The sequence below is a fragment of the Eptatretus burgeri genome, chromosome 9 (genome assembly GCF_056783735.1).
Source record: "Eptatretus burgeri isolate ZD-2024b chromosome 9, Ebu_testis_v1, whole genome shotgun sequence".
NCBI classification, from domain to species: domain Eukaryota; kingdom Metazoa; phylum Chordata; class Myxini; order Myxiniformes; family Myxinidae; genus Eptatretus; species Eptatretus burgeri.
In genome coordinates, this window is record NC_140969.1 from 81,772,718 (window position 1) to 81,800,618 (window position 27,901).

A 27,901-nucleotide genomic window follows, 5' to 3' on the forward strand; every position below is an offset into this window, starting at 1 on the left:
AGGGCCTTGGAATTTTCATGCCAACCGCCCCTGGATATCTTGTTTCCTTTCGGTTTTGAACAAACATTTCCTGATCCCTCATGTGTTCCTGTTTTCTCCCAAATGTTTACATTAATTTCAGTTCTAGTAGGTTGAGAAAATTCAAAACCAAAATGAAACCAATTTCAAGACCCTTTACCAGATTTTATTTTTCACATTTGAAATGAAGCCCCCAGGACAAAAGATAAGATGATAATACAGTTGTTCCAAAAGGAAGGTTTTTTTTGCAGCTACGTGTTACCCGACTGTAGATATAATTTATCGAATCTGGAAATGTTTGTCTTCGATTTCACTCTAAAACCTCAATGTTACCTTTTGTTGGTTGCAGATTACAAGATCACATGGGTGTGTGAAAATTGTACTCACAATACTCAGAATGAACTTTTAAAAAAGAATTTATTGGTTCAGGTTGAGCTAAAATAAAAGCTATTTGTTTAATTGAGGAAATGTAAGCACAAACTCGGAACAAACTCCTTGCACATTAAGACCAGATTCCCAGTCATCATTCCACAATCCTTAGAACATGCCAATTACACATTACACCACCATCAACTTCATGCTTACACATTCCAAAAATAAAGGATAACTTTTCAACTGTTACTACTGCAATGTTCATACAGTACCACAAACAAATAATAAAACCATTCAGGGACCATCAACATTGTATGCATGGAGGAGGGAGAGGGGCAAAATAATGAATCAATTTGGGTTGGGGGAGGGGGGGTATTGGGAAGGTGGACGGTAAAGATAAGCGAGAGGAAAACATTAGCTTTTGTTCTGACAAAGAGACAAATGTCCAAAACATCAGCATTGCTTCCACTGGTGGTTAACATACCTAAAAGGTATTGCTTAAATTGTCTAATCCCACAGACAGTCTATTCCGTGTCCAGGGTCATTCATTAATAGTTGATGTTATGCGAAAACGTTGAAAGCAAGGTAAAGCAGACATCAGACATTCATTGGAATACGAGGAAAAGGGGCTAATACCTGCAACATCAGCTTTACCTTGCTTCCTCAGACGGTTGAAATACCTTGGTCAGCTTTCAGTTGAAACAAATTTGAATTTTCTGACGATAGCCTTGACAAAGTTAAGGGAAATTTGGGACAAGTGCACAAAAATGGAGGGAAGAGTATTTTTACCTTCTCGAAATAGACTACTTTCCAGGGGATCATAACGTGTTTGCAGATAAAATGTACAGATCATCTACTTCCTTTCTGGCTGCAATTATCCCCAACTTGTACGGGCAATCGGGGGAGGTTTTTGGCCCAAATGTCTCAACAAAAGCCCCAGGCCTGATCAAATCAAGGCAATTTGTGCAGGAATTTGTAATTTGTTCAGGGTGCCGGCGATGAACTAATCGACTCTTAACAAAAGAACCGGCACACTCATTGATGCATTGCCCTACATGCGAACCAAGATGACGGTTAACAGCTGGGTCAGGATTCTAACCCAAGCAAGATATCCTGCCAGTCCAACCCAATTAAATTCTATACTACCTTCTTCAAATGAAGGTTCCAACAAACGTTATGAAATTTAACAATTACTTGGATGACTGAGACAGATTTCAATTTCACCCACTCCACTCCTCCATCCCTCCCCCCCCCCCACTACATACATACATACATTTGAAAAATCATGAAATTGCAAGAAAGAATGACAGATATCTTATGAAACTTAAACAGGTGCAATTAGATATATATTTTTAAAAATTCAATTTATTCTACAAGAAAAGTGTTTAGAGGGGAATTGTAACAGGTTACAAGTTATCTGGGGTAGACATGAATGTATCTACTTAAATTGGATTCCATCTACATATTAGGTACACAGAGGAGTGACAGAAAATAATTGACCTTGAAGAAAAGGAAAACAAACAAAACCAGGATGGGGCTAAAATTCTATTTTGTATCCAAAATATGTACATGGTGTGGAGTCAGACTGTACCAATAAATCATGGTGTACTTGTCTGCATTCACCTTTTGTTACATTGTACTTTATCAAAGATCTTAGCTTTTGTTTGGATCAGAATTTGTGATCCATGTAAAGCTCAGGAAAGAATGTGAAAATTTAACTCTGCCCAGACAACAACCACACAGACAGCATCGTAACCTGGTGTTGAAGGGTGTCCAAGAAAACGAACACTATATTCGTTATCCCCCAGTTAGGGCACGAATTTGGAATTTGTTCAGGGTGCCGGCGATAGCTCGCCTCCTCTTCATGAACGACACCGTAGGATCTTTAACATCCACCAACTAATTCTCGCAGGCAGAATGGCCAGCTTACCTTCCATCCAATGAGCAGTGCATTTTGTGATGGAATATTCTGCCCGTGAAGCACTATTTTGACAGTTCAGAGTCTGAGAATCAAAGCCAGACTCAACAGCTCAAAGGTACCCCACCTCTGTGCCATCCTGTCAAAAAAATTTTAAAAGTCAACTGGAACTACTTTGACTATCAGGTTCAACTTGGGACAAATTCTCAAAAAATGTTTTCCACATCAAATAGCAAATACTGTACTTTTTTTTTCAATCATATATTCATGTTTAAACATCCAAGTTGAAATTAGTAAATGTTCATTAACTAAATATCCAATTTTAAATTTGTACAGTTTCACCTATTCCAGAGATCCCTCAACAACAACAAAAAAAGTTATCCCAGTTGTCAAAATAGCTCTAACTGACAAATATAACTACAACCTCCCTTTCAATCCTCCTAAAAATGCCTTTCAAAACAAACAAACAACCCCCTAACCCCCTCATTGCTTCTACTCCCCCCCCCACCCCTACTCTGACCCCCTCCTCGTTTCTGGTGAATCACCAACTCATGTGGCCTCAATCCCAATTTTACTTGAAAAAGGTTCTTGCTTGGAGAGCATACATGGTGATTCTATGACAATGTGACAAGCACAAAACCACACCCTCCCTTCTCAATTCCCCAAAAGCTGTGAGGGAAACTCCAGATAAAGCCCCACCAAAATTTGTTTTACAATTCTTAATCATGTGGGATCCCCGATGCGGAGCATTAGTTCTGCCAAAGCAATTCTTCGGCTGCTGTACTGATTAGGTGTTCACTCTGACTCAGGAAGTCAGGGCAGGAATTTGGAATTTGTTCATGGTGCCGGCAATAGTTCACATACTCCAAGCAATGGACACCATGAGATCTTTAACGTCCACCAACCAATGCTGGCAGACAGGATGCCTGCTTAACGTCCATCCGACCGAGGGATGGCACACACATTGATGAATTATCCTGCCAATGAAAGACCGCACTGACAGTTTATAGCTGGGTCGGGATTCGAACCCAGGCCAGACAGCTTCGAGGTGAGTGTGTACATATCTCTAGGCCATCCTGTGAACGCATTCTACAATTGGAGGTGCTTATCAATGGAATATTTGCAGCAATGTGCATCCAGATTTCGATGTTCCAAGATGATTCTGCATTTCAAATCGGGGTTAATATGGAGCCAATTTTTTTAAAGCACTTTTCAACAAGAGCCTCTGCTCACCAATTTAAAAATCATCTCTTCTAGTGGCTCAAAGGATAACAATCTAACTTCTAAATTATTTGGTTTGGAAGAGCAAAACTTGAAGCTCAATTTATTTCACTGCAATGCATGTTGTGCATGACCTAGTGGATGTACTTTGACATGCTAGACTAAGGCCAAACAAGTCTGGTTCCTGATACAAAGCAAAAAAAAAAGTTGGAAGGAAGGGAATTTTTTTCCCAGGGATACCTCTCTCAAAAGAGTGTTATCGCCTTAAAAACAAAAACAAACAAGAAACACAATATCTCCTTCAGATGATGGAGGTATATCCCTCAATGCATTCACATCAAATTCTATTTTCTGGTTTGAAAATGTTACTTGCAGTAGATTATTCCATTAAGAAGTGGAACTCTCAGTGTAATATTATAAAAAAAACCGAAGAGGCAAGATATACTGAACCCATCCCCTGGAGCAGGGCCAAAAGGTCAAATATCCCAAAATGCGATTACAGGCACATTTTGAAATGAAATTTAGTAGATGCAACAAACAGTGTCAGACGCATGCAATACATCACGATTTTCTCTATTTGACCCCCCCGATTCGTGCCGCAGGGGGTGGGGACTTAGCATCACGGGTCAAAATGGAAGATTTTTTTTTAAAAGGACAATTTTTTTCATTTCGTATATCTCCTCTAGTTCTAGTGAACTTGTAATCTTCAATGTGGGGGAAAGGGGGGGGGAGGGGAAAAAATAAAATAAAACTTGTAAAAGGACAAAAAGAACCCCAAAAAAATCTGGATCAATATCGATCCACGACACTCCAGATTGGCTTTGGGGCACATCCTGTACAAGGAAGTAATGGGGTACGACGGATGCAGGATAGAATAAATGTCCGTGGACAATGTGACAAAGCTTTAAAACCGTCATTAACTCCATCGTATTTTTCAATATATATATATTTTTTTTTTCTGCTCTGAATGTGACGTCACTGTGGGTCCCCCCATTTTTGAGGCACAGTCTGTGGCAGAGATAACTTAAATAATAATAAACATCCTCCGATCCCACAGGTAATTAAAAATAGCTTGATCGGTTAACTCGAATTGTTTTTTTCATGATGCAAAACAGACAAATAAATCAATTGTCAGTTTGAGAGAAAACAACATTGTTGGCCATTTACACTAGTTATTCAACTGTAAAGAATGATACTTTCTCACTTGAAGAACAAGCTAATGAACGAAAATAATTTGTAAAAGACAAATCCAGGAACATATCCTGTACTGAACAGAATAGACGTGAAACCTATGCACAGTTATCAAAGATGAGTGGTGTGACCATCTTGATGTTGGCAATTTAAAATACCAACCAATTTAGGGAGCCATATTACCACACTTCCTGGTCCAAGGTACCAGCATCTTTTAAGCTCACAAATCCAGCAACACAATTTGCCAAATCACTCATAGCAAGTATGAACGTTTGGAAACTCTTACAGCCCTCTTAATACAACACACATTGCAACAACTCGACCCCCACCCTCCCAAAAAGTAATTAATCAATTTGCATTTAAGCAGTACCATGTGACCTTCAATTTTGTTCGGACTGCAAGCAATGCTGATCCAAAGGTTGACCTTGTGACTTGACTAACACAACGACCTCCGATTATAATCTTTATATGGGGTCGGATAAGGAACGTTTTTGGCCGAAGTCTCATGAATCGGCGAGTTAGGTCTCACGTTCAACTGAAGGCGGCAGGAATTTGGAATTTGGCCAGGGTGTCGAAGATAGTTCACCAACTTTTACCGAAAGACACCGTGGGATCTTTAACATCCCCCAACGACCAATGCTGGCAGACAGGTCATCCTGCTTAACGTCCTTCCGCAAGGACGGCACACACATTGATGCCTCGTCCTGCCTGCGAGACACCAAGCTGTGAGCTTATAGCTGGGTCGGGATTCAAATCCAGAATAGTCGGCTCAAAGGCGATTGTGCGTTCCTCAAATCTAAGCTAACCTGTCGGCCCATATTTTGCAACCATCTTCACGTTTTCCATAAAACAATATAAATGCTTTAAACTAAAATGAGCATATCCATTTCTAAATTAAAAAGAGGATCTGCTGACTATTAAAAAGGGAAGTTGCTGTGGATTCTCTTTTCGTATTTCAAAAAACACTTGCCTTCGAATGGCATGTTGCCAAAAACTGTAAAACTCCACGTATTTAATTTAAAATATGCAATTTTTACTTGCACCTGTGCAAATCGCATTCATTTACACGCAAAAAATGTCTACCAGATGGTTACACGGAATGATTTGGCCATGGTGATTCCTGGATCACGCACTGCCACCCCGAGCGACGACGTTAAACGTGTGGGCAGTACAAGGCCAAGGATGCGTGTGGGGTACAGACCGTTTCACCTGATAGCCATTATCAGTGCAGACGCAGAGCACCAGCCTTGTGTCGTTTCCAACGTGGTGTTGTGAGGTTTGTGCAAGTGTGTGTAAGTAATGTAGAACTACGGAAAAAGGCACAAAAGGAATAAATGTGTGTGCAAGTGAGTATTGTGCGAATTCAAAAATATCACGATGGGAAAGGTCCTTGCGAACTGGGACAAAGCAAGTTGGCAGCACGGCTTGTGCTTGCATCTGCTTGCTCAGGCCTGGACTTTCAGTATGTTTTTCAGAACCAGGGTCATCTGCTGGAAGCAATCTTCATGCCAGGCAGAATCACTCTCTGCAGTCCAGGCGCCTTTTACTTTCCCCCTTTCGATCCTGCCATCTCCTTTGGAACCATCCGTTACCCAGTGGCGAGGTGGTGGTGGCAGGGTGTGTGCTGAAGGAGAATCGCTGAATCTCGCCCCGGCATATGCCCCGGAAGGAAGCAGGAGCCTGGGTGCATCATGGCCGACATGTGGAGTGGAAATGTCATTCTGAAAGAGAGTGCAAAGTCACCACGGTCGTCAGGCTCAACATCTCGGTTTTGTTGTGTTCTCTTTTTAAGGTAATATTAAAACATGTACGGCATCCGGAATATTACTTTTGTTAGCCACCTAAAACCTTCACGAGCACACCTAGAGTACGTGTCACCACCAGTTTACAACTCATTCCATTCAGTCGTGCAAATAAGTTCAACAAGGATACAAATAAATCACAGTCCAAATTATTTTACATATATATATATATATATATAGTTACATTTGTGGGGGTAGATGGAGGAATTCCATGGTGAAGATAGGATTGTATAGTGTAGCATGGTCTGTGGATGAGTAATAGTCATCTCAATGTAATTTAAGCAGGGAAAACTGAGCTTAAGTTTGTTACATGTCACCACATGGGAGGGAGGGGGGAAGAGGGTAGTGTTGTGCTAACTTGGCTGGGGTCAAAGGCAAGTTTATCCCAGTATGTGAAACATGTGGGAAAATGAACCAAAAGCAATCACTGAAAGCATTGAAGTACCGCTAACATACGACCTCATGATCCCGTCAGGCGTGAACATCGAAAACAAAGCATTGCGACCAGATATCAGACTTGGTACAAAAAAAAAAAAAGAGAAGTATTGCTAATTCAGGTGTTAACACCAGTGATTTTGGACTAACAATGCAGAAATCAAGAAAATGACCAAATACCAAGACCCCGATAATGAAGTGAAAAGATCCTGGAAGCTGAAGAATACCAAAGTTCCACCAGTGATGACGAAGAACCTCATTGGAATGATGAAGAAGAACCTCAAAGAGATATTAAAATCCATCCCAAGGAATATCATGACAAACAAACTACAGTTGGAAGTCTTCCTGGGCTCAGTAAGGATCCTGAAGAGAGCCCTCGGCACAAAACTTTGAAAACAGAAAACTTCACAGCTTGGTCCATGAATCGTGACCCCTTACCAAAATGAAGGTGGATACTTTGAGCCTGCTCTGGGAGAACTCCATTCCACGTTCTGAAACCTGCATTTGCAGATAGCAATCGCACGCGAGCGCGCGCATGCACGCATGCACGAGACGGTGGATACTTCAAGACCTGGAAAGGATCTGTTCCACCTTCTGAAACCCGCACATGGATAGAAAAACCAACGACACTGGGTCTCACTATCTGCCATGATCTTTCCTGGGAAAGCCGCATTTCCAACCTGGCCTGCAAAGCCAGTTGCTCCTCCGTCGGAGAGAATCCTTCGTCGTGCAAAGTCCATCCTTGGCCCACCTGAGCTCCTGACCACGTGCAAAGCTTTTGTCCGCAACCTGATGGAGTACTGCTCTCCTCTCTGGGCTGGTGCTCCTGCCTTTCATCTTTCTCGGCTTCATGCTGTGGAAACCAAGGCATTTCGGATCATTGGTATCTTCCGTGATGAGGCCGAGTCTTTGGGTCCCTCACTCTCTCACCGCAGGCAGGTCGGTGGTCTTTCTGTCTTCGACTGTATCCTCTCCAGCCTCGCCCCCCCTCTGCTCTGTCTGCGATTTGTCCCCACCATATTTCCACAGGGCGCTCAAGGTCCTCCAACAACCCACTTCTGGTAAAACTATCAAAATCACGATATCACTGCTCACCTTCACGCTTTCATTCCTCTTTTTCCCACCTTTGGAATAAACTCCATCACTCTATTCAATCCCATTCTTCCCTCCAGGCCTTCAAAACAGATATGCACAACCAACTCTTATCGTCCCCCATCCAAATCCTTGATCATTTCTACCCCCATGAATCCACCCAAGCCCACCTCCTTCATATTCCCTGCTTTCCTTCCTGAAAGTCCCAGTAATGTCCATCTTGTTCACCACGTGTTCCTCGCCCCATCCCTCTCCCTTCCACAGATCTAATGTCTCTGTTCCCCACTTTTTGTCCTTCCCACACTCCCACTCCTCGTCTCATGTCCACCTTGCTGTGCGTTGTGTGTAAGCTCACATACGAGCCTTGACAATGCATACACACACACTGGATACTTCGAGACCTGGGAGGGATGCGATCCACCTTTTGAAACACCCACATATGCAAATAAACTTCAGCTTGGTGCTGATGTTGAGCAAAAAATAGAAAAAAAAAAAGAAGCCTCTTCACTTGCAGCATTAAAAAAAAAAATTATCTTTACTTGCAGAAATTACCGACTATCAATATATTGGCGGAACTATAATAGTATATTTATATTAATATTTTGTAATGTTCAAAATCGCCCAAAACGGAAACAGCAAACTGTGTATGTAATTCCCCAAAAAGATCCCTTGTGGATTGTGCCGTCATGGATAGCTGTTAGTATGGTATGGTATGGTAAAAGGATAGCAAACACAGTATGGTAAAAGCAGGTTATGAAGCACGGCATTTCACTAAATTAATTTACACTTTCTGCACATTCCATAATTTTTTCTTCACTCAATATAATTAATTGTATGAACAACAGAAAAAGTTAAGTTTAATGCTTTGCTTAAATAAATAAATACACAAAGGCATTTAAAAATAAAAATAATCACCAATTTGTTTCCATTTTCGGATTTCACTCTTGATTTCGATACTTATTTTGTTCAGCGGATCCGATTCTCAAATCCGACATAATATTTCGACTATACTTTAATTGGTCCGTGAGAGTAGATAGTGTTCCCAAATCGAGGCATGTTTGAATCGGACGAACAAAATGGCAGCTGAAGACTTCAGCAAGCACAGAGGGCTGACCAAGATGGCGTGTCACCATCTTAGTAAGGCTATTTTGGTTTTTCGTGATGAACACCCCATAAATTATCTTCAAAAGGGGTGTTTTGATTAACCCAAACCAACAATTTTCACTCTTGCACTTTCTTGGAGTTTTCTTTGTATGGATGCAAAGTTTCAGGCAGCTAGGTTTTATACTTTTGGAGTTATGGAGGACACACACACCCTTTTATTCGTATTTGTGTGTGTGTCTGTATATATATATATATATATATATATATATATATATATATATATATATATATATATATATATATATATATATATATATATATATATACACACACACAAGCCGGAAGGCGACATGGGTGGTCGCGACATAATTGCATACTAGTCATACAGTTTTTGACGGATCGGGCTGAAAATTTTTGACAGGTTGATTATAGTGCGCATAAAAGTGCGGAAGTCGATTTTTCATTTTCGAAAAAAAAATTTTTCGGATTTGAAAAAAATTTCAAAGTCTGTCATATGTGGGTGAAATTGAAATCTGTCTCAGTCATACAAGTAATTGTTAAATTTCATAACGTTTGTTGGAACCTTCATTTGAAGAAGGTAGTATAGAATTTAATTGGGTTGGGCTGGGCAACGGTGGCGTCCATAGCAACGGTGCTCAAAAATACAACTATATCCTGGTGTGAACCTTCCAGTCAAGTTTCATCAAAACCGGTCGACTCCTCTGGCCTCCAGAGCTGTCCATTACATACAGACAGACGGAAAACCTGAGAATAACGGTAGTCCAGCCACCACCCAATATATATATATATATATATATATATATATATATATATATATATATATATATATATATATATATATACACATATACACACACGAGGTGTGTTCAAAAAGTATCCAACCTTAATTTTTCGTGCGTAAACAAATGAACCTAGGGAGGCGTGGTTTGGTGCACATATGTAGGCGATCCTAATCCGTATGCATGAATATTTTCCCGCCTGCAGAAGCTGTCAGTCACCGACAGACCGCCGATGAGTGAGGAAGTGTAAGTGAGCGCCGTCAGATTTTCGTTTTTGACGAAACCTAGAATGGTCCTCGTTAAACCCACTCAATGCATGTATCCCTCAAACCCCTAAACACAGGGAGGGAAATCTAATCTACGAATATAATTAATGACATGGCTCGCTCTGGGAACCTTCTTGTATCTTGTATGCTTGGGGGTGTATTCATAATATACAGGACAAGTCTGAAGACGACGATGGTTCACGAGCGGTATTTGACGATGTAGATTGTTTCAGAAGTCAAGGATGAGACAATGTGATAATTTTTGACCAAGTTAAAAAAATGATCAACATGATGTGGTACGAATGACAGATTATTAGCTGCAAAATGTCGAAAACCCAGTTTCGTTCAACAACTTTCAAAATTTGACCTTTGCATAACTTTTAAAGGTCACAAAACAATGTTGTGGACATTAAAATAAGGAAACAGGATACGTGCTATAGCTTAATGGAGTTAGTTCGTCGAAGAAGGTCGAAAACCCAGTTCGATTCCCACAACTTTGAAAATTTGACCTTTGTGAACTTTAAAGGTCAAAGGTCAAGGATTATGAACTTTGGTGCAAAACTTCCTCTGGAACATTCCAGGAACAATACAACGTCATTTCGCACTCCTCGGATTATCCATACTTTGATGAAATCAGCGTAAAAACAAACTTGAAGGGGGCGCCACGGGCAAGGTGTTGGAGATAGAGCAAAATGGTTTCAAGACTTTAGGTGGGGAATGACCTCAAGATTATGCATAAAAAATATTGTCATCCGAGCTCTCAAAGTTTGAGCAGTCGTATGATTTTTATGTCAAAATTCGCAATTTTCTAAGTTCGTGACCTTGACCTTGAGACGAAAATGAAAAAAAAAATAAAAAAAAAAACGAACTCTGTGGGGCTATGCAGGTGCCATTGGACTAACCAAATACCAAAACCCCAGCCAGATTCGACAAACCACTCGGAGAAGATGGATTTTTATGTAAAAATTCACAATTTTCTAAGTTCGTGACCTTGAGACGAAAATGGAAAAAAAAAAAAAAAATCGAGCTCCGTGGGGCTATGCAGGTGCCATTAGGCTAACCAAATACCGAAACCCCAGTCAGATTTGACAAAACCCCAAGGAGAAGATGCAAATTGAAATCGGCGACCCCCGAACAACACATGTTTTTTTGGGCGTGGCTCCGCCCATAATGGGCGCACCACGCCCATTCTCAGGAAAACACAACTAGATCATGATATAAACTTCCCACCAAAATTTTATCAGGATCGGATCAAAACCCACGGAGCTATGCTCGGGACAGACAGACATACATACATACACCAATAACGAATATAGTGGTCACTTATTTTTTTCGTGAACCAATTCAACCGATATTACATGGGCTGCAACGATATGCTCTGATCAGCAGCCATTCCCCACTCTTAACAATACCGCCTTACCATGAAAGTGTGTTACACAGCAATGTATGTCCAGAGTACATCCAATGTTTCAATAATTTTGGCATGTACAGAATGACAAGACAGAGCTTCGGCATTGATATGTTCAAGACCGTGGATCAAGCACGTTTGAACCGTGCACAGGCACTTGGTTCAGTTCAAGTCACGTGGTGTTCTGCAAGTTTTTCTCGTGATGCCAACTCATTCACTACCTGTCACCTGACCCTTTAAGATTTTCATATGAATGTCAAAAACTTGCTGTGAATTTTTTTTGCAATTGACATGGACCAACTCCAGATTACATTCAAGTAAACTTAGTACACCAAAACGCTGGACAATGACATAATGAAGATACCCCTGTGTAGGTCAAACATTTTACATTGACAAAGTGTCAAAAAATTATTCACACAAATTTGAACACGAGCCCAAACGTATTGCAAGGGTGCGTTATCACCCCATGGCCAGCACTGCATATTGAACATGCTTTACTTTGAGAGATTACTCAACGATCAGGCAAAAGCTGGTTGGATCAAATTTGCATTCATCATGATAATGCAGATTTCCACAGGCCCACAACCAATCTCAATATCTCTATCTCTCTACAATACAGATTAATATAATAATGCAATTATAAATGAACAGGAAAAAAAAGATGAGATGTACATGTGGGAAAAATTACATACCCAGATCAGGAATCAAACCCAGGTCCTCTGGTAAACCGTACCAGTGCTCTGCCATCTGAGCTACCCACAGGCTGAACACGCAATTCCCCCACATATAGAGATGCTACTCTCTTTCCCCCGCTGCTTCCGGGGCACTCGCTGCCGGAATTATGGAAATGACAATCAACGACACACACACAATCCCAATTCCTCAACCCCCCTCCCAGCTGTCCTCTCTCTCTGCCCCCGACCCCTACCACCACACCCAAACTCTGTGCTCTCCCCCTTTCTTCAAATCCTCAAACCCCCTCCCAACCCAATGTCCTCAAACTACTCAATCCAAACTCTGTCCCCTCTCTGCCCTCCCTCCCCCAACCCAACTCTGTCATCCCCTCCCCCTTTCTTCTTTTTATTCCTAAACTGCCCCAAACCCCAAGTACTCAACTCCTACAAACTCCAAGTCATCAATCCCTTCCCCCCCCCCCCTTTCCATTCCCAACATCTCAATCTCCCTCCTCCAACTACATGCAACTCTGTCTTTCCCTTCCTATTTCTTAATATAACACAAAATATACACAGGGAACTTTGGCGCATGAGAAGACCATTCAGCCTATCATGCCGGGATGGTTCCTGTCCCCGTTTGTTAAGAACAATGTTAAAAGCAAATAAACATAGAATGTTAAATTCACAATCACTTCCCTCTTTCTTTCCTGATCCTCACGATAATTCACAGACGGGTGTTTGTTTGTCCTGCTACTCCTACAATCATGGGCTGATTACATCCAGACTTGCTGCATAGGATCAGCATGACCCCAATAAATTTATAGGGGTTTTGTTGAAAAAAAAATTTTTTTTCAGTGGTCTTGGGTAAGGGAAGGGAGAATGCAAATTTTATATGTAAATGGGTATGATGTAGCACCACCTCCAGGTGGGGGAGGGTATTACAAATCTTCACCATTTACAATACAGTATTCCTGTCCCCATGTTTTCCAGTGCAGTGAGGTGTTTTGAAATACAAGCAGTAGGTATGTTTTCACTTCCTACATGTCACTTGATGGGTTGTTTTTTTTGCCTATGCAGAGCTGTCAGTTGCCTCTACACCACCCAGATAAAGGTATGCGTCAGAAGAATGTGATGCATGCTTGGAACAAGATCGCCTGCGAGGCGGGTACTCCGCTAATATAATAATGAGTTCCCTTTCAAGGAACTTCAAACCAGGAGGCCATAGACCCACCAAGCATGTGCAATGGCTGCCAACCTATAGCCGTTTGTCCATGCTCTTTGCCAAGCAAGGAAACAGCATGTACCAAGCAGCACGTCTTTGGTAGCACTCTGCCGAGGTTCAACCATCCACACTCAGAGTGGACACTCCAAACACGAGGCCACAGTCTGGTCAATTTATTTTTAAATATCACAATTAAACAGGAAATCCACCTGAAAAATGCCGTTATTACCATTTGGGTGTCACTTCTGAATAACACACTAACTTAATAGCTCAAGCAAATGGCTCAGCAAGTAGTTCACACAGTAACTTACAGGCTGCCAAAAACAGCACTCCCTCCATAAGAATTGCAATGTGGAAGATGAGCATTCCTTATGGAAAAAAAAAGGAAGGGGAAGAGGAACACCTTGGACCCGAAATACATACCGATGTTCGCCGCAGTTGGGCCTTGCTCCGTGCCAGATTCCTGTGCAGTGGCTGTGAAGGTGCAGGCACAGATTGACGCCGACTGTTCCACATATCTTGGGAAAGTGCTACAGAGCTTGGGTTAGTGTGTTGAGTTCCTGGATTACACTGCTTTGAAACGTCTGGCCGCGTCATCTAAAAATACAAAGAAAAAAAAAAAGGGGGGAGTGAGGCAGATATCAAAATCAAAATATCCTCGTGCGGCCTTCAAGCAAACACAAAAAAAAAGACCCGTATCTTGCCAAAAGGTGACCACGTGTGACTTCTTTAAGGTCACACTGAGGTGAACAGAGCTGCAATCCATCAGGAGCGACTCCTTGAGGAATATCAGCCTACGAGAGATTCCGATGAGAATCGTTCTACAGAGTAACCATGAAAAATATGCTTTTGCCTCATAACGTCACCAAATGACGTCATAATGTCTCAAGCTTGACATATCTAGAAAGCACTCGTCGAGGTGTTCAATTTGAGGTACTATACGATATGGTTCCTAAAACTTGAAAATTTGACCTTGGGCTCAAAAATATGTTTGACCTCAGGCACTAACCATGAAGGTCAAGGCCAATCGCCACCAAAAATTAATCAGCTGAGCGCCAGACCATGAACTATATTCCCATGAAGTTTGAAGACGATCCGATCAAAATTACTCAAAAAATAAGGGTTTCGTCGACTCCCCTGATTTGCGACAAAGTGACCTTGACCTTTGACCTTGACCTTCAAAAATTTATGCGCTGAAAGGGACCTCCTATAGGCCTCTGATATGCGAAGTTACAAAAATTTCCAATGATAGCTATGCTCTGCAGAGTGATTTATACGTGATTACAGACCAAAAAAAAAAACAAAAAAAAAACATATGAAGGTCAAGGCCAATCGCCACCAAAAATTAATCAGCTGAGCGCCAGACCAGGAACTATATTCCCATGAAGTTTGAAGACGATCCGATCAAAATTACTCGAAAAATAAGGGTTTCGTCGACTCCCCTGATTTGCGACAAAGTGACCTTGACCTTTGACCTTGGCCTTCAAAATTTTGTGCACTGAAAGGGACCTCTATAGGCCTCTGATATGCGAAGTTACAAAAATTTCCGATGATAACTGTGCTCTGCAGAATTTTTTATACGTGATTACAGACAAACAAAAAACAAAACAAAAAAACATACAAGCTGACTAACATATCTTGCAAAACTTCGTTTTGGCAAGATAATAAAAATAAAACAAGTGCGTTCAATGTCGTTTGGCTTGGATGGACTCACCCTCATGACTCCATTCACACCAAACTACAGAGAATGGCTGCGTATGAATCATAGTGTAATGCAGGAAGACATGAAGGGGCAGATTGGGTTCGGGTGATTAGCACCCAGGACGAGATCATGCCTGTGCCCAGCGATTTCACTCGGTCACCATTATAGTAGCGGCGCATGGCACCGATCGTGACGCATCAACCGGCTCGGTGGTTCCATTGGAGCTTGGTTTCGTGGCAGACAGGCCCATGATCCAGCTCAGAATGATTGAATCAGCCAGCTCCCACGACCACTAGTTTTGACACGGTTGGGATTCGGACCAGGCAACTGGTCAACCCGACGGTCGCAACAATATATTGTTGCAGAAATGACTCAGCGGTTAATAATGCGTAAAATAGAGCAGCTATTTCCATATTGAGTGCTTAGAATAAGCGTGAAGTAATTAAATGTGACATGAGATTTGCGTTACTTTTATGTAGTCGTGAGACGATGTCAAACCCCTCCTCGTGTGTTTCTAAAACTGCCATTCCTTTTGACATATATATTGATGGTTTACCTTTGGAATCTGTCATATATTTCTTTTCAAAGCGTCCATTAGGCCTGGACACGGCAGTTGTGGTGGAACAACGGATAGGTGCCTTCCATCGTGGCTCAGGATTGTTGGAGTGACGAGTCATGAGGTCGCTACATTTCCAAACTGGGCTTCGGCCCAAGAGTGAGTCAAAGGGGAGGGGCGAAGCCAAGGGTGGTGACCTGAACTAAAAATCCCACACAGAGTAGGAGGGGGGGGGGAAGGAGTTTCCCAGACCAAATGCCACTGAAGGCTGCACTATGCTCATCAGGCTTTCCTGCTGCACCACACCCCCCCCCCTCCCAGCCAGCCACACCTCCTCCTCCTCCACCTTTCTGTGTGCATTCAAGCACCAGGATGGCATGCTGACTGGGTCCGAGAGGCAACACGACACACACTTTACCAGCTGTGCCATGGTTCAGGTATTTCCTGTCTTGTCTGCCTCTATCTGTTGTCTTTCTACCCTGGTGAGCTTCATCAGGCCCGAAGGTATAGATATTGAAACTTCCCGCTTGTTCATTTGGTACCGTTTGCCCATATACCGGTAGTGGGTAAGGAGCTGTTTGTTGTTAGGTGCATAATTTATTTCTTCTTATTGATTCCTTGTAAATTCCCTCCCCATGACCATTATTGCTTTTCTCATTAAATACTAGCAAATACAATCCGTCACTTTGCTGATGGGAATTGAGTGAGTGAGTGAGTGAGTGAGTGAGAGACACACAAAGAGACATGTATATCTATATATATAAAGTCGAAAGTGTGTCTGTGTGTGTGTTTCTCTGTGACCTATGCACGCGAAAAGTACTGGACTGATCCTCACCAAACTTCACATTCTGACAGAACATGTACCCGGGAGTGTCCCGATGTAAAAGAATTGTACTTCCGACTTCTGGTTTCCGAATTATGTCGTCATCACCTGGTTTCATAACGTTAATTTTTCAAGTTCAGCCGACTGACATGGGGACAACGCCATTTGCAATAGAATGAAAAAATAATGCTGCAGTCAATGGAAGACAATGACTTCCGACTTCCCGGTTTCCGAATAATGACATGCATTCGACACACTTTTCGTAACGTTAATTTTTCAAGTTCAGCCGATTGACATGGGGCCAATGCCATTTGCAATAGAATCAAAAAAAATAGTGCTACAGTTAATTCCGAATTATGACATGCATTCGACACTTATCATAGGCCCTATTCACATCAACAAACACCTCTTTAAATGCATGATTAACACAAGTCATATTTTATTGTACATACAGGTAGTCGTCGACTTACGACTACGATCGGTTCCGACTGACCAATCGTAAGTCGACCAACCTTTATTTATAGTGTGCTAGCAGGGAAACCCGTGCTCCGCACAGAAATCCCGTGGATGACAGCGGGTCTGAGGGAGTATATGTTACAGTTAATTGTAAAATTGTAGAGGCTGCCACCATTATTATTTTTTTCATCACCACTATAATATTGTTATGTTTGAGGGGGGGGGGTATGCATTCAAAGGGTAATTAGGATGTTTAATTAGGTATGCCATGCTGTTCAAGTTTACCAGGATCTCGATGTAATAAGTAGCAATTCAGTGGTGATAAGTTGTCTAGTAAATGTTCATTTCTTCAAGGGGGGAAATGATAATTGTCACGTAATTAGATAGGGACACGGGATAGGGTAAGGGTGTCTGCGTAAACCCCTTTTAGTAGTCCCTGGAGACTGGCTGTGACGTCACAGGACAGTGCAGCGGATGGCTCCGCCCCGTGATCACGATTGGCGGAAGGCGATGGCGGTGGGCCAATAAATGGCTCGATTGAAGTGACGAGGACAGAAGGATAAAAAGGTTCTGTTCGGGGTCGAAAAGGAAGAGGAAGAAGATTACAACCAAAAGATCGTGTTTTTTTGGTGTGGTTCCCTGTGGCGGCAGAGAGAGCGTCCTTGTTGTTGTGCTGAATCGATCGTGTTCTTGATCGTGTCTTGGAGCCTTGCTGAGCCTCGTGCCTCACCTTGGTTGGCTCTGGGGTTCTGCTGACTCGGAGTACGGGGTCGAACGGCGGGCGGACCTGCCTCCCTCTCCTGCTCGCGGCTTGGCGCCGGAGCTGGTTCCCTGGCGGCTGTGAGCGGACTTGGGCCAAGACCAGGAGGTCGACAGCACCACGGTTTCTCCTGCCGCCCTGACGAGAGCAAGGCCGGCTCGTCCGACGCTGATCCAGGGACAGTTGCGTCCACACCACGGTCCAGCCTGACCACCAGAAATAGCTACGTTTTGTGTGTTTGTGTGTGCGTGCGTGCGCGTGTGCGTGTGCGTGTGCGTGTGCGTGTGCTTGGCGCCTTAGAAGGTTTGAGATCTCTATATTCATTGGAATTGTCTGTTTTTCCCCACGCCCGATCCCACACCATCCCGTCGAATCGCCCCGGATCCCTCTTCTTGCCGAGTCTTGTTATTTCTGGTAATAATAAAAACAAATAAACATCATCAACTCAGTGAAAAGTGACTCGTGCCACCTTCCTCGTCCCGTTTGCGGTAGAGCGATTAGAACCGCCATGTTTGGGTTATAAACAAATAAACCGCCTCCATCGTTTCGGCTCATTCTACGTTGGCGGGACTGTTCAAGTCCCGTGGACGTCACATTGGTGTCAGGGTGTTGGATGTTCGAACCCCTCTAAATTATATACCAGGATTAAAATTTCGCCACGAATTGGAATCTAAAATTACTACAGAAAAGCGCGCGCGAGCGCGGGAAACTTTTGGCGGGATTTTTCAAATTTAGATTAATTGGCGGCAAACGAGACTTCTGCACCATGGCGGATGTGCAGATGTTTGAGGAGGAAGGCCACGTGTCTGGCAGCGAGTCGGGGGAAGAGGGGAGAGACGGGGGCAGGGTTGGAACCTCCCCCATTCCAAGCGTGGACCGTGCTTCATCGCCCGTAACGGAGCCGGCAGCGCCGGAAACCGGCACGATGACGATCTGGACAATGTTGGAACGTTTAATGAGTGCAATTACAGCACAGGGGCCAAAAATGGCAGAAATGACGGCACAAATGGAAAATAAATTCGCGACACAGAGGGCAGAAATGACGGCACAAATGGAAAATCAATTTGTGACACAGAGGGCAGACATGACGGCACAGGGGACACAAATGGCAGAAATGACGGCACAAATGGAAAATCAATTCGTGACACAGAGGGCAGAAATGACGGCACAAATGGCAAAAATGACGGCACAGGGGGCAGAAATGACAGAAATGACATCGATGATGACAGCGTCTGGAACACCTTGGATTCGACTTGGAGTTTCGTCTTCAGGGTTGCTTTCGACTTAGCCCACATCGCACCGCTCTCATCAAACAAGGAGGCTGGGACAGGGGACACTTAGTAAGAGAGGACATCCTTGATATTGTTGCGGAAATGGCCCTTAGTGTGTTATTAAATATAGGATTAGCCCAGATCCCCCATAAAATGCATGTTTAGCCAGGTTGTTCAGTAATTGGACGTTACAGTGTGTCGGGAGCTGTCGCAGGCATGTTCATTGTTCGTGCGGTGGTGGTGTACCGAGGTTCTTCTTCCTTCCCCTCTCCGGACGAGGCCCCACCCAGTTGGCTGAGGGGGAGTGGCTCATGGCTTGCATTTTGACGGGGCCGATCGGCCTCGCCCCCGTGATTGACCTGGTAGTCGATTTTTCAGGGGGTCTTTTTATCGGCCCCGTAAAATTAAGCTGTGAAAAAAAAAAGCAGAAAAAAAGCTAAGATTACCTGTATGGCAAAACAAAACACCTTTGTTCAACACCATTGGTCTCCTTTTGGACGCGAGAAACGGACAATGACATGGTTGAAGCCATCTCCACAAATGAGAATACTGTTGTGTTGGACTTATCTTGAGGTAGCTCAGGGAATGAATCTCTTTCACAATTATCTGATGAGTCTGATGATAGTGACTTTTGGGGGTTTCTGCCTGAACATTTACATCAATACTAAACCTACTAAAGTTAATTAGTATTTGGCAGAATGTACTGAACACATGTATCTGTTATGTTATTGGGCTGGAGAGAGAGAGAGATACTTGCAGATAAATTAGTTTTGTTGAGACAGAAATGCATCAATAAACTCATTAAATTTGCGACTGTTCAGACTTTTTTTTTGGTCATTCAGCTTTGCAGCGAAAAAAGTTTTAAATTTGTTACGAGAATAAATCTTTTGACATTATTACTATGTTACTGGTGGATCCAGGTGTGGACATTCAAGTACAACCTACATGACAAGGTAATGGCAGTGAAAAGTCAAGATTTATCGCCATGTATATGTTGAACACAGTGGGCTTGTCCAGGGGGAGAAATGGGTTGGACTTGTGTACGTAATACTTGAATGGTCCCAGTTCAATGGCATACATGTAATGTATTGTACCGGCACATCATCTATCTATAATTCCAGCAATGTGTGTGTGTGTCCGCTGTTTCTCGACAACCACTGGTCCGATCTCATTGAAACTTGCCAGGTATATTGCTGGGGTCCTGAGGATGTGCCTTTTCAACGTTTGATATTAATCGGACAAGTGCCTCCCAAGTTATGGCCATTTATTTACCAAACCAATGACAGGACACGTTGTTGCGTGGGCGTGGCCGATGGGGAAGGGAAGCTCAGCCGCGTTCGCCATTACGGGTTACAACGTACGGGCTTCCGGATAGTGATGACTTCGTGTAGTCTCATAATTTCTCGATTTCTTATGCGCATTTATAGATAAACACAATGCCCCAGGTTATGATCGTTTTCATATTAGACGGTGCATAAATTTCGGTAACATCAGTGCTGGTATGCTCCGAACCAGGAAGTAATTTTTTTTCTCTCTCTCTCTCTTCTCTTCTCTTTTTGTTTTTCCTTGCCACGACATTGCGAAAAGGTAAAATACGTTGGCGCTAATTGAATAAATGGGTATTAAAACTAAATTGCGAATAATCGTAACTGTGAACAATATGCGAACCACATGGTAGGGGCACGCGAGAGCAAAGAAACGGCCTGTGTGGTTGTTTGTTGCTCGCGGTTTGAATATTTATTTATTTATTTATTTTTACGGGCACGTACTAGTTCATGCAAATTGTCAGAACATTTGTCATTACAGGTAATAATTCACAACAACAAAGACAACTTAGTTCTAATACTTTTTAATGAAAAGGATTGTGGGAAGTACTGTGCTTGAGCAGCAAGTTCTGTTTCTCAGAACTTTGTGTTTGGCCCCAAGAAGGGCAGTTTAAGGTACATTTTGAAATTACATAGTTAGGATTAGGCTCAGTTTATTCAGATTCTTTGGGAGTTCAGTTTGTACGGACATTGGTTAATTTGGACCACATGTTAAAACAATTTACAAATATACCATCAGAGATGGGGAATCCCCTGCCATTGAATGAAAAAGGTCATACATATTCCAGATAATGAGGGAGGTGAATTGGAAACAAGACACCATTTGGTCATCATCTCGAAAAAGTTCCCCAGGGGTGAGCAACGTAGTAACCAAAAATAATTTAAAATTAGATAAGCGGTTTTCCATTTATTACAAAAAACTTTTTCAAGATGGCCACCCCAGTCGGCCATCTTGGATCTGGCCACGGCCAAAATCAATAGAGTTCTTCCTTTTCAGGTGGTACATGTGTGACTCAAATTCAAATCGATATGGCCAACAGTTTATGAGTTATCGCGCTCACAGCTATAAATGTTGACGCCCAGCCAGCCGGACAGATGACCCGGGTGACAACAATATCCCACTTCCGCCACGCGGCGGGGGATAAAAACGAATTCACAAGATTTTGAAGAAATTTAAAAATCAGCCCCCGTGGGCAAAAATCAGCCCCCTCACCCCACATGACGAGGCCGATTTATCAGCCCCGTCCGATTTTGAAAATTCAAGTCCTGCGAGAGAAGGAAGTGAAACTGAAGGGAGGAGCTAGTGGGCTTCTAGGCGAGCGAGTGAAAGGAAAGGCAGTGGTAGATCTGCCGGGAGAGAAACTGAACCCGAACAAACACCGAGAAGGCAACAGAGAAACGACGAGTGTCGAGTCAGGTGATCGGCAGTAGGAGGCACTACAAGAGGTCTGTCTGCCATCGGCTGGAGGAGAAACTCGCGGTGCGTGTGGTCGGCGATCTGTAAGAGAAGAACGGCCTGAACCTGAGGATCGAGTCTGCCATCTGCCGAGGGAGTAACTGAGCCTGAGTGTCGAGTGAGGATTTCTGCTGTAAAGAAACGCCTAGTGGGAGGCTGCAATCTGCGTCGAGAGGAACTGGCTGATGTGTAAGTCGGCGATCGACTTTATGAGGTGATCTACAGGTTTAACCTGCGTCTAACCACAGAGCCTCTGTCGTTACTCACCTCACGGCTCGATACGTTTGTCGATCCGCCTGCAGCCCGATTTGGCCTAACCTGGTGAACAGGCCAGGCCTAGACTTGTATACTGGACCTTGTGAGAAACCAGCTGAAACCCACCATCGATCTGATGGTCTTGTGCCGTCGACATTACGCAGGGTCAGAACGCGCTGAGGCTGCGTGCGCAAGCAGTGCTGGGAGAAGAACATGGACGAGCGCCATTTTGCCACGCGGCGCGTTTGAGCCTGGGTGCTCGAATCCGTTAACATCGGCTTGTTGCGAGCCACATTCGTGCTTTTGACACTTTCCTCTCATCCATGAAACATCACCAAGTACTCTGTATTTTAAGCATGGTGTCCATGTATTGTCTGCATGCTGTTTAAGGTTTATCTCGTTAGGGTCCCCTTCGAAACCCGTAGCTCCCTATTTAAGAACGGGTTATAGATTAATTATAACTGTCGTTAATGCTTTGCTTGTGTTGCGTTTCCCCGACGTGTCCCCAATAAATCTGGCTGATTCGTGTGAGGTTGCCGCTTTGAATTAATTCATGCCCTGCCAAGGAACGATCCGCTCGATTTGGATATAAAAACCAAAATGGTTACAGACTGGCAGAATTCACTCGGTCTCTGACAAAACCAGTCTGTGACCGGGGTCTATTTCCCCTACTGGTAAGGTCTCGGGGTACGTTGGTATCACGATTTGAGACACATGACCCGAGGCCTGTGCCGAACCAGCCAGCGTTATAACCCCGGAGACGGTGGTGGCGCCGAATCTGTAACATTTGGCTGTCGAGAGTAGGGTGTGAAAACCCAAATTAGTTACGGACGGTGATTGACGCCATCGTCCGAATCCCGCAACCGCTGAATCCTTAACAATATCAATATCCCTGTATTGTTGGAGACATATGACTCGGGTGTAGATCAATTCGGTATCATATACTGGCCTTCCATCCAGCTTGATGCTCTTTTTGGTCAAAGTCCTCAGCGTCACTTTCTTGGTTAGTGTCTTATTGAAGCTTGTTGGCCATCCAGATTCAAATTCTGCCATCTGTTGTCATCCAATCTTGAGAATCATCAACGTTTACCTTGTCTGTCGCATGAAACATCGTAGTAGACACATTAGAAGTGAATATAGCCCAAAACAGAATTTATTGAAATTCGGTGGCCGCCATTTTGTTTTTTTCCTCGAAAAAAAAAAATTCTCAAGGGTGAGAGTCTGGCTCCTGGCTGGTTCTGATTCAGGATAGCTCAGAGATGAAGAATCAACCAAAAAATAAAAATAAAAATAAAAAATAAAAACTTCATAAAGACGCGAAAGCACGCTTTGCCCTGAAATGGCTGTTTTGCATCTCGACTACTTAGACTTTAGAGTGCTCGGTAAGTAGAACTGGGTCAATGTAAACAGACTCTCATTTAGCATCAATACATCATTTTGAAAGTCTCATATTGTGAGACAAAATGCAAAACATATCAATAAAAATACATCAATGTAACTCGTGATTTGGTTGTAAGCTAATAAAAGACCATGGACAGCATGTACGTCATTCCTCAACCTAAAATCATCTTCAAGTTATATATGTATTTATATATAAATCCATGGTAAGTTTACCCAATCAAATTTTTGAACAAATCAATAAGTTCTTAAACGGATTTTACTCCCTTTGCTTTTCGCCTCACATGAATACAACTCAAGACATTCCTTATTGAACCTCACATTTTTTTGGTCTGTCATGGTATTTTTACCATGGGCTCCCGCTGCTATTAAATATTGTTGTGGTTACCAAATTCGCAAACCACCATTCAGGTCCCTTAGGTGAGATATCTCGGTAAGTACATGTGTAGTTAGGCCCAAACCCATTGTCTAGTGGGAATAAATGTTATTCATGCGTGCTGCGACTCTTCAGGATAGCCGTTTTTCTTTTACTATCTTTATTTTGGACCAATCGCCATTGTTACCACCACCAGTCACAACATCAACCACCAACCACAACGCCGCTTCACCACAACCGCCACGACCTTCCCGTCACACCTCGCAACCGTCGCATCGCCACCGTTCTTGCGCCGCTTGTGGGTACCGGTGTTGGACTCGTGCAGGGCGCGCGCCGAACAGCGTGTACAAAACCACGGATTTTCCACTTCAAAAACGGATCAAAAACGACACACGCCCACTTTTGTTCCGTCCAATCAGTGAGCGAGGGGCGATTTGGCCCCGCCCCCAGGGCGTTGGAGGGCGATCGATATATGCAAATTTATGGATCAAAAAGCATTCACGCCCACTTTTTCTCGGGCCAATGGGGAGCGAGGTGAAAGGTCGAAGGGAGGGGGTCAAAGATGAGAGAGCGAAGCCACGGGGCTTATATAAGCGACCGCGTTCGTCAGTCAAGGGATAAGAGTTAAGACTTCGCGGGCGGTGGAGTTGGGAAGAAGAAGAAGAAGTCGTGGTTGTTGGTCGTCGTCGTCGTCGTGTGCGTTGGAGTCGGAACGGAGGGGACGGAGCTGTGGAGAGGCGGCGAGGGCAGACGAGGGGGTGCTCGCGTCGTGCAGGGAGCTGCACACCAGGGAGGCCGACGGCGCGACCTGGCCGAGGTGGAGACGCTCGTCGCGGGACTCGAGGCAGAGTGGAAATCCTCTATACCCCGAGCATCAGCAACCCCCTCCTGTTTCCCCCCGCGCTGAGATAGTGCGACCAAGGGGGCCCCTTTCCCACGCCCTACCAGACAATGCCCGCGAGGCCCGCGGAGTTGAGGCACCATCGCCGCTCCGCGTCTCATCACCAGATGGGTAGGCCCGACCCGGTCTCGGCCTCAGGCCCGCCTCATCTTTGAGGGTGTTCTTTTCCTTGGTTTTGGGTATGTGTTGTCAGCGCCGTCTGTGAAGTAAAATTGTATAAGTGTTGCCGTGTGCTCGCATAATCGGTATTAGATCTGCATTGTCGCATTTGCTTTTTGTGTAAATTGCATTGTGTTTTCCTTTTCTATGTGCTTTTGGTGGAATTGAATATGTGTGCTTTCCGTTCATCGCGAATAAATGTGCTTTGTGTTGAACTGTTTCCTGCTTCGCTTCGTCATTTCTTTCATTGAATCCTCATCTTGCTTCACGTAAAGGGTTGGTGGTAGGCTGAATACGCCCGATAATTAATCGAACCGTCGAGGCCGACGATAACACCGTTCGGTTATCCCGATAGTACGGAACGGGTCGCTTAAGTGGCCCGTGTCCGAAGTCGACCTGCGGCGAGGTGCGATCGCCCGGTCTACCCTCCGTGTGGGTACTTAGGTAGGTCGAATTTGGCGAGCAACCCTATCCCACGCGGGGGCTGATTGGCTCGATCGCGGTGAGACCGAAAGGTCCACCCGTGACTGGTTCCCGGCGTTAGTCCGAGAGGGTCACGACTGGATTGTCCGTCCGGTGGGCGACGTGCCGCGATTCGAGTTACGTGGCCGTCAGCACGCCGGCGGGCGCGAATCCGTAACAATATGTTGTGCAAGAGCTGCGATTTGGAAGGCATCACTTCCTGGAACATGTAATCACATCTTTCACAAATGAAACCTTCAAAAGTTCTCCACCGCTATGAAGTCAACCCTTTAACAATGATTACACAACACCATAGCAAGAAAAATTTAGAATTGCAAACACTTTGAAATTTAATGAATCTGGGGCATGTTCAGTTACCAAGTTCAGTGGCTTATGCACTCAAGCAAGCACTCCATTTGAAAACCGTTGATAAGGAACGGCTGGCCTGGCAAGCGTGGGCTAGCCGCTTGGTAAATAAACACACCCCCGATTCACCGTCAGCAGGACGACAATGAGATCCTGAAAGAATAAAACAAAGCCTGAACATCAATAACATGCACTAAATTATCTGAAGGTCTCAAGTGTTTTTCTTCCAAATATTTTCACACTGTTTTCCAACAGCAAAGGTAACCACTTACAAACAGGTAAGCAGTACAAGGTGAGAGATTGCCGGCTTTGGCAGATTGGGTAATCGGAATGACGTCACTGGAACTATTTGAATTTCAGCGTTTGATTTGACCTCCCATCATCGGCACATCTTCATTAATTGAATTGTCACGTTCATAATATATATATATATATATATATATATATATATATATATATATATATATATATATATATATATATATATATACAAATACAAATACAACTAAACAGGATACCCATAAAATTATTTATCGAATCGAGAAGGTTGAAAAAAGGGAGCATCAACACAAACTTGTGCAATTTAAACAGCACAGTATACCATACGTAGTTAAATGTTGACATGATTACTGATGTGTTTAGTGATTATTTAAAGAAACGTGAGGATATTCATTAATACAAGTTCCCTTACAAGGAACTTCAATGTATGAGGAGGACACTCGACCCATCAATCCTGCACAATGTGTGCCATGCTTCGGTTGTTTATGTCCATTCTCTATCCTTTTTAAATACTATCCACCAAGCAACGAAGCAGCACGTTTGACCCATTGTTGAAGTCTTTGGTATGACTCGGCCAGGTTTGAATTCCTGACCTCCCAGGCTCAGAGCACACGTGATAACCATCACACCGCTGTGTCTGGTTAAAACAAGGAGATAAAACTCTGATCACAAGGAAACATTTCACTGTAATCATGATAAACAGGACATTTCGTGAATTCAACAGACAACTAAACATTTCTGAGGAAAACTGTCATTGTTAAATAAGCTGGAGGGTACTACCACCCCCCTCCCGCCCCCCCAACGAAGAGGTGATGGCTTGTCACCCCATTTAAGACCATAGTAACAAGGTCGAGACGAGTTTAATCCTCCTCCTCTCCACATCCAAGGGGGGATGGCTTGTCACCCCCATTTAAGACCATAGTCACAAGGTCGAGATGAGTTTAATCCTCCCCCCCCTCTCCACATCCAAGGGGGGGGTGGCTCGTCACCCCCATTTAAGACCATAGTAAAAAGGTCGAGACTAGTTTAACCCCCCCCCCCTCCACATCTAAAGAGAGATGGCTCGTCACCCCCATTTAAGACCATAGTAACAAGGTCGAGACTAGTTTAACCCCCCCCCTCCACATCCAAGGGGGGATGGCTCGTCACCCCCATTTAAGACCATAGTAACAAGGTCGAGACTAGTTTAACCCCCCCCCTCCACATCTAAAGAGAGATGGCTTGTCACCCCCACAGTAACAAGGTTGCGAAGAGGTTTATGTTGTCCCCCTTTGTACGGTCCAACGCGCCCTCACACACACAGCATCCATAACTTCACCGGCCCCAATCAAAGCCATAAACCCAAACCGATCCGATTGAGAAGCCGCGACACCCAAACTGCGTCAAGGCGAAACAAGAACCAAAGGGAAATTCCATCTTGTTTATCGATTGGTTTGGGCCGAACCGAGTGTTTTATCAGTAACTCATCACTAAACAACACAAACAATAACTACAACCAAACATCAACAGTGGTGGATGATAACTCGACCAATAGAAAGCTTCATTTCCTCATCATCCAACAGGAAAAAACAAAATAAATATATAACACGTCCACACGTACCAAGTGAATAAAACCAAAATCCACCGCACACTGTATCACATCGATCGACGTTCGCGTCCAGTCGGCTGAGCAATGCGACCCGCACAATGCTCGTTCTGAAGCGCAAACTCAATACAGCGAGCGGTCAAAGCAGTCAACAACACCAACCACCAAATGGCGATCACAAAGAACCCGGAAACTCGTGACGTAAAACTCCCCGATCCGTAGCTCCGCCCATTCAAGAGTTCCAATTC

At 43.7% G+C, this 27,901-nt stretch overlaps 1 protein-coding gene across 2 annotated transcripts; it reads right to left on the reverse strand.

The window, feature by feature from the left end:
- Window positions 1-416: 416 nt before the first annotated feature.
- Window positions 417-27,901, reverse strand: PNRC2 (proline rich nuclear receptor coactivator 2). Of its 2 annotated transcripts, XM_085895765.1 has the most exons (4): window positions 27,669-27,868; window positions 25,802-25,942; window positions 13,947-14,120; window positions 417-6,441 (listed from the first exon to the last, which is right to left on the reverse strand). In XM_085895765.1, exons 3-4 carry the CDS (start codon window positions 14,118-14,120, stop codon window positions 6,166-6,168), a joined length of 450 nt encoding a protein of 149 aa, XP_085751891.1. In that variant the 5' UTR covers window positions 25,802-25,942; window positions 27,669-27,868; the 3' UTR covers window positions 417-6,165. The 2 variants fall into 2 exon arrangements, with proteins under 2 accessions (XP_085751891.1, XP_085751890.1); XM_085895764.1 differs by lacking the exon at window positions 25,802-25,942 and having other exon boundaries at window positions 27,669-27,901.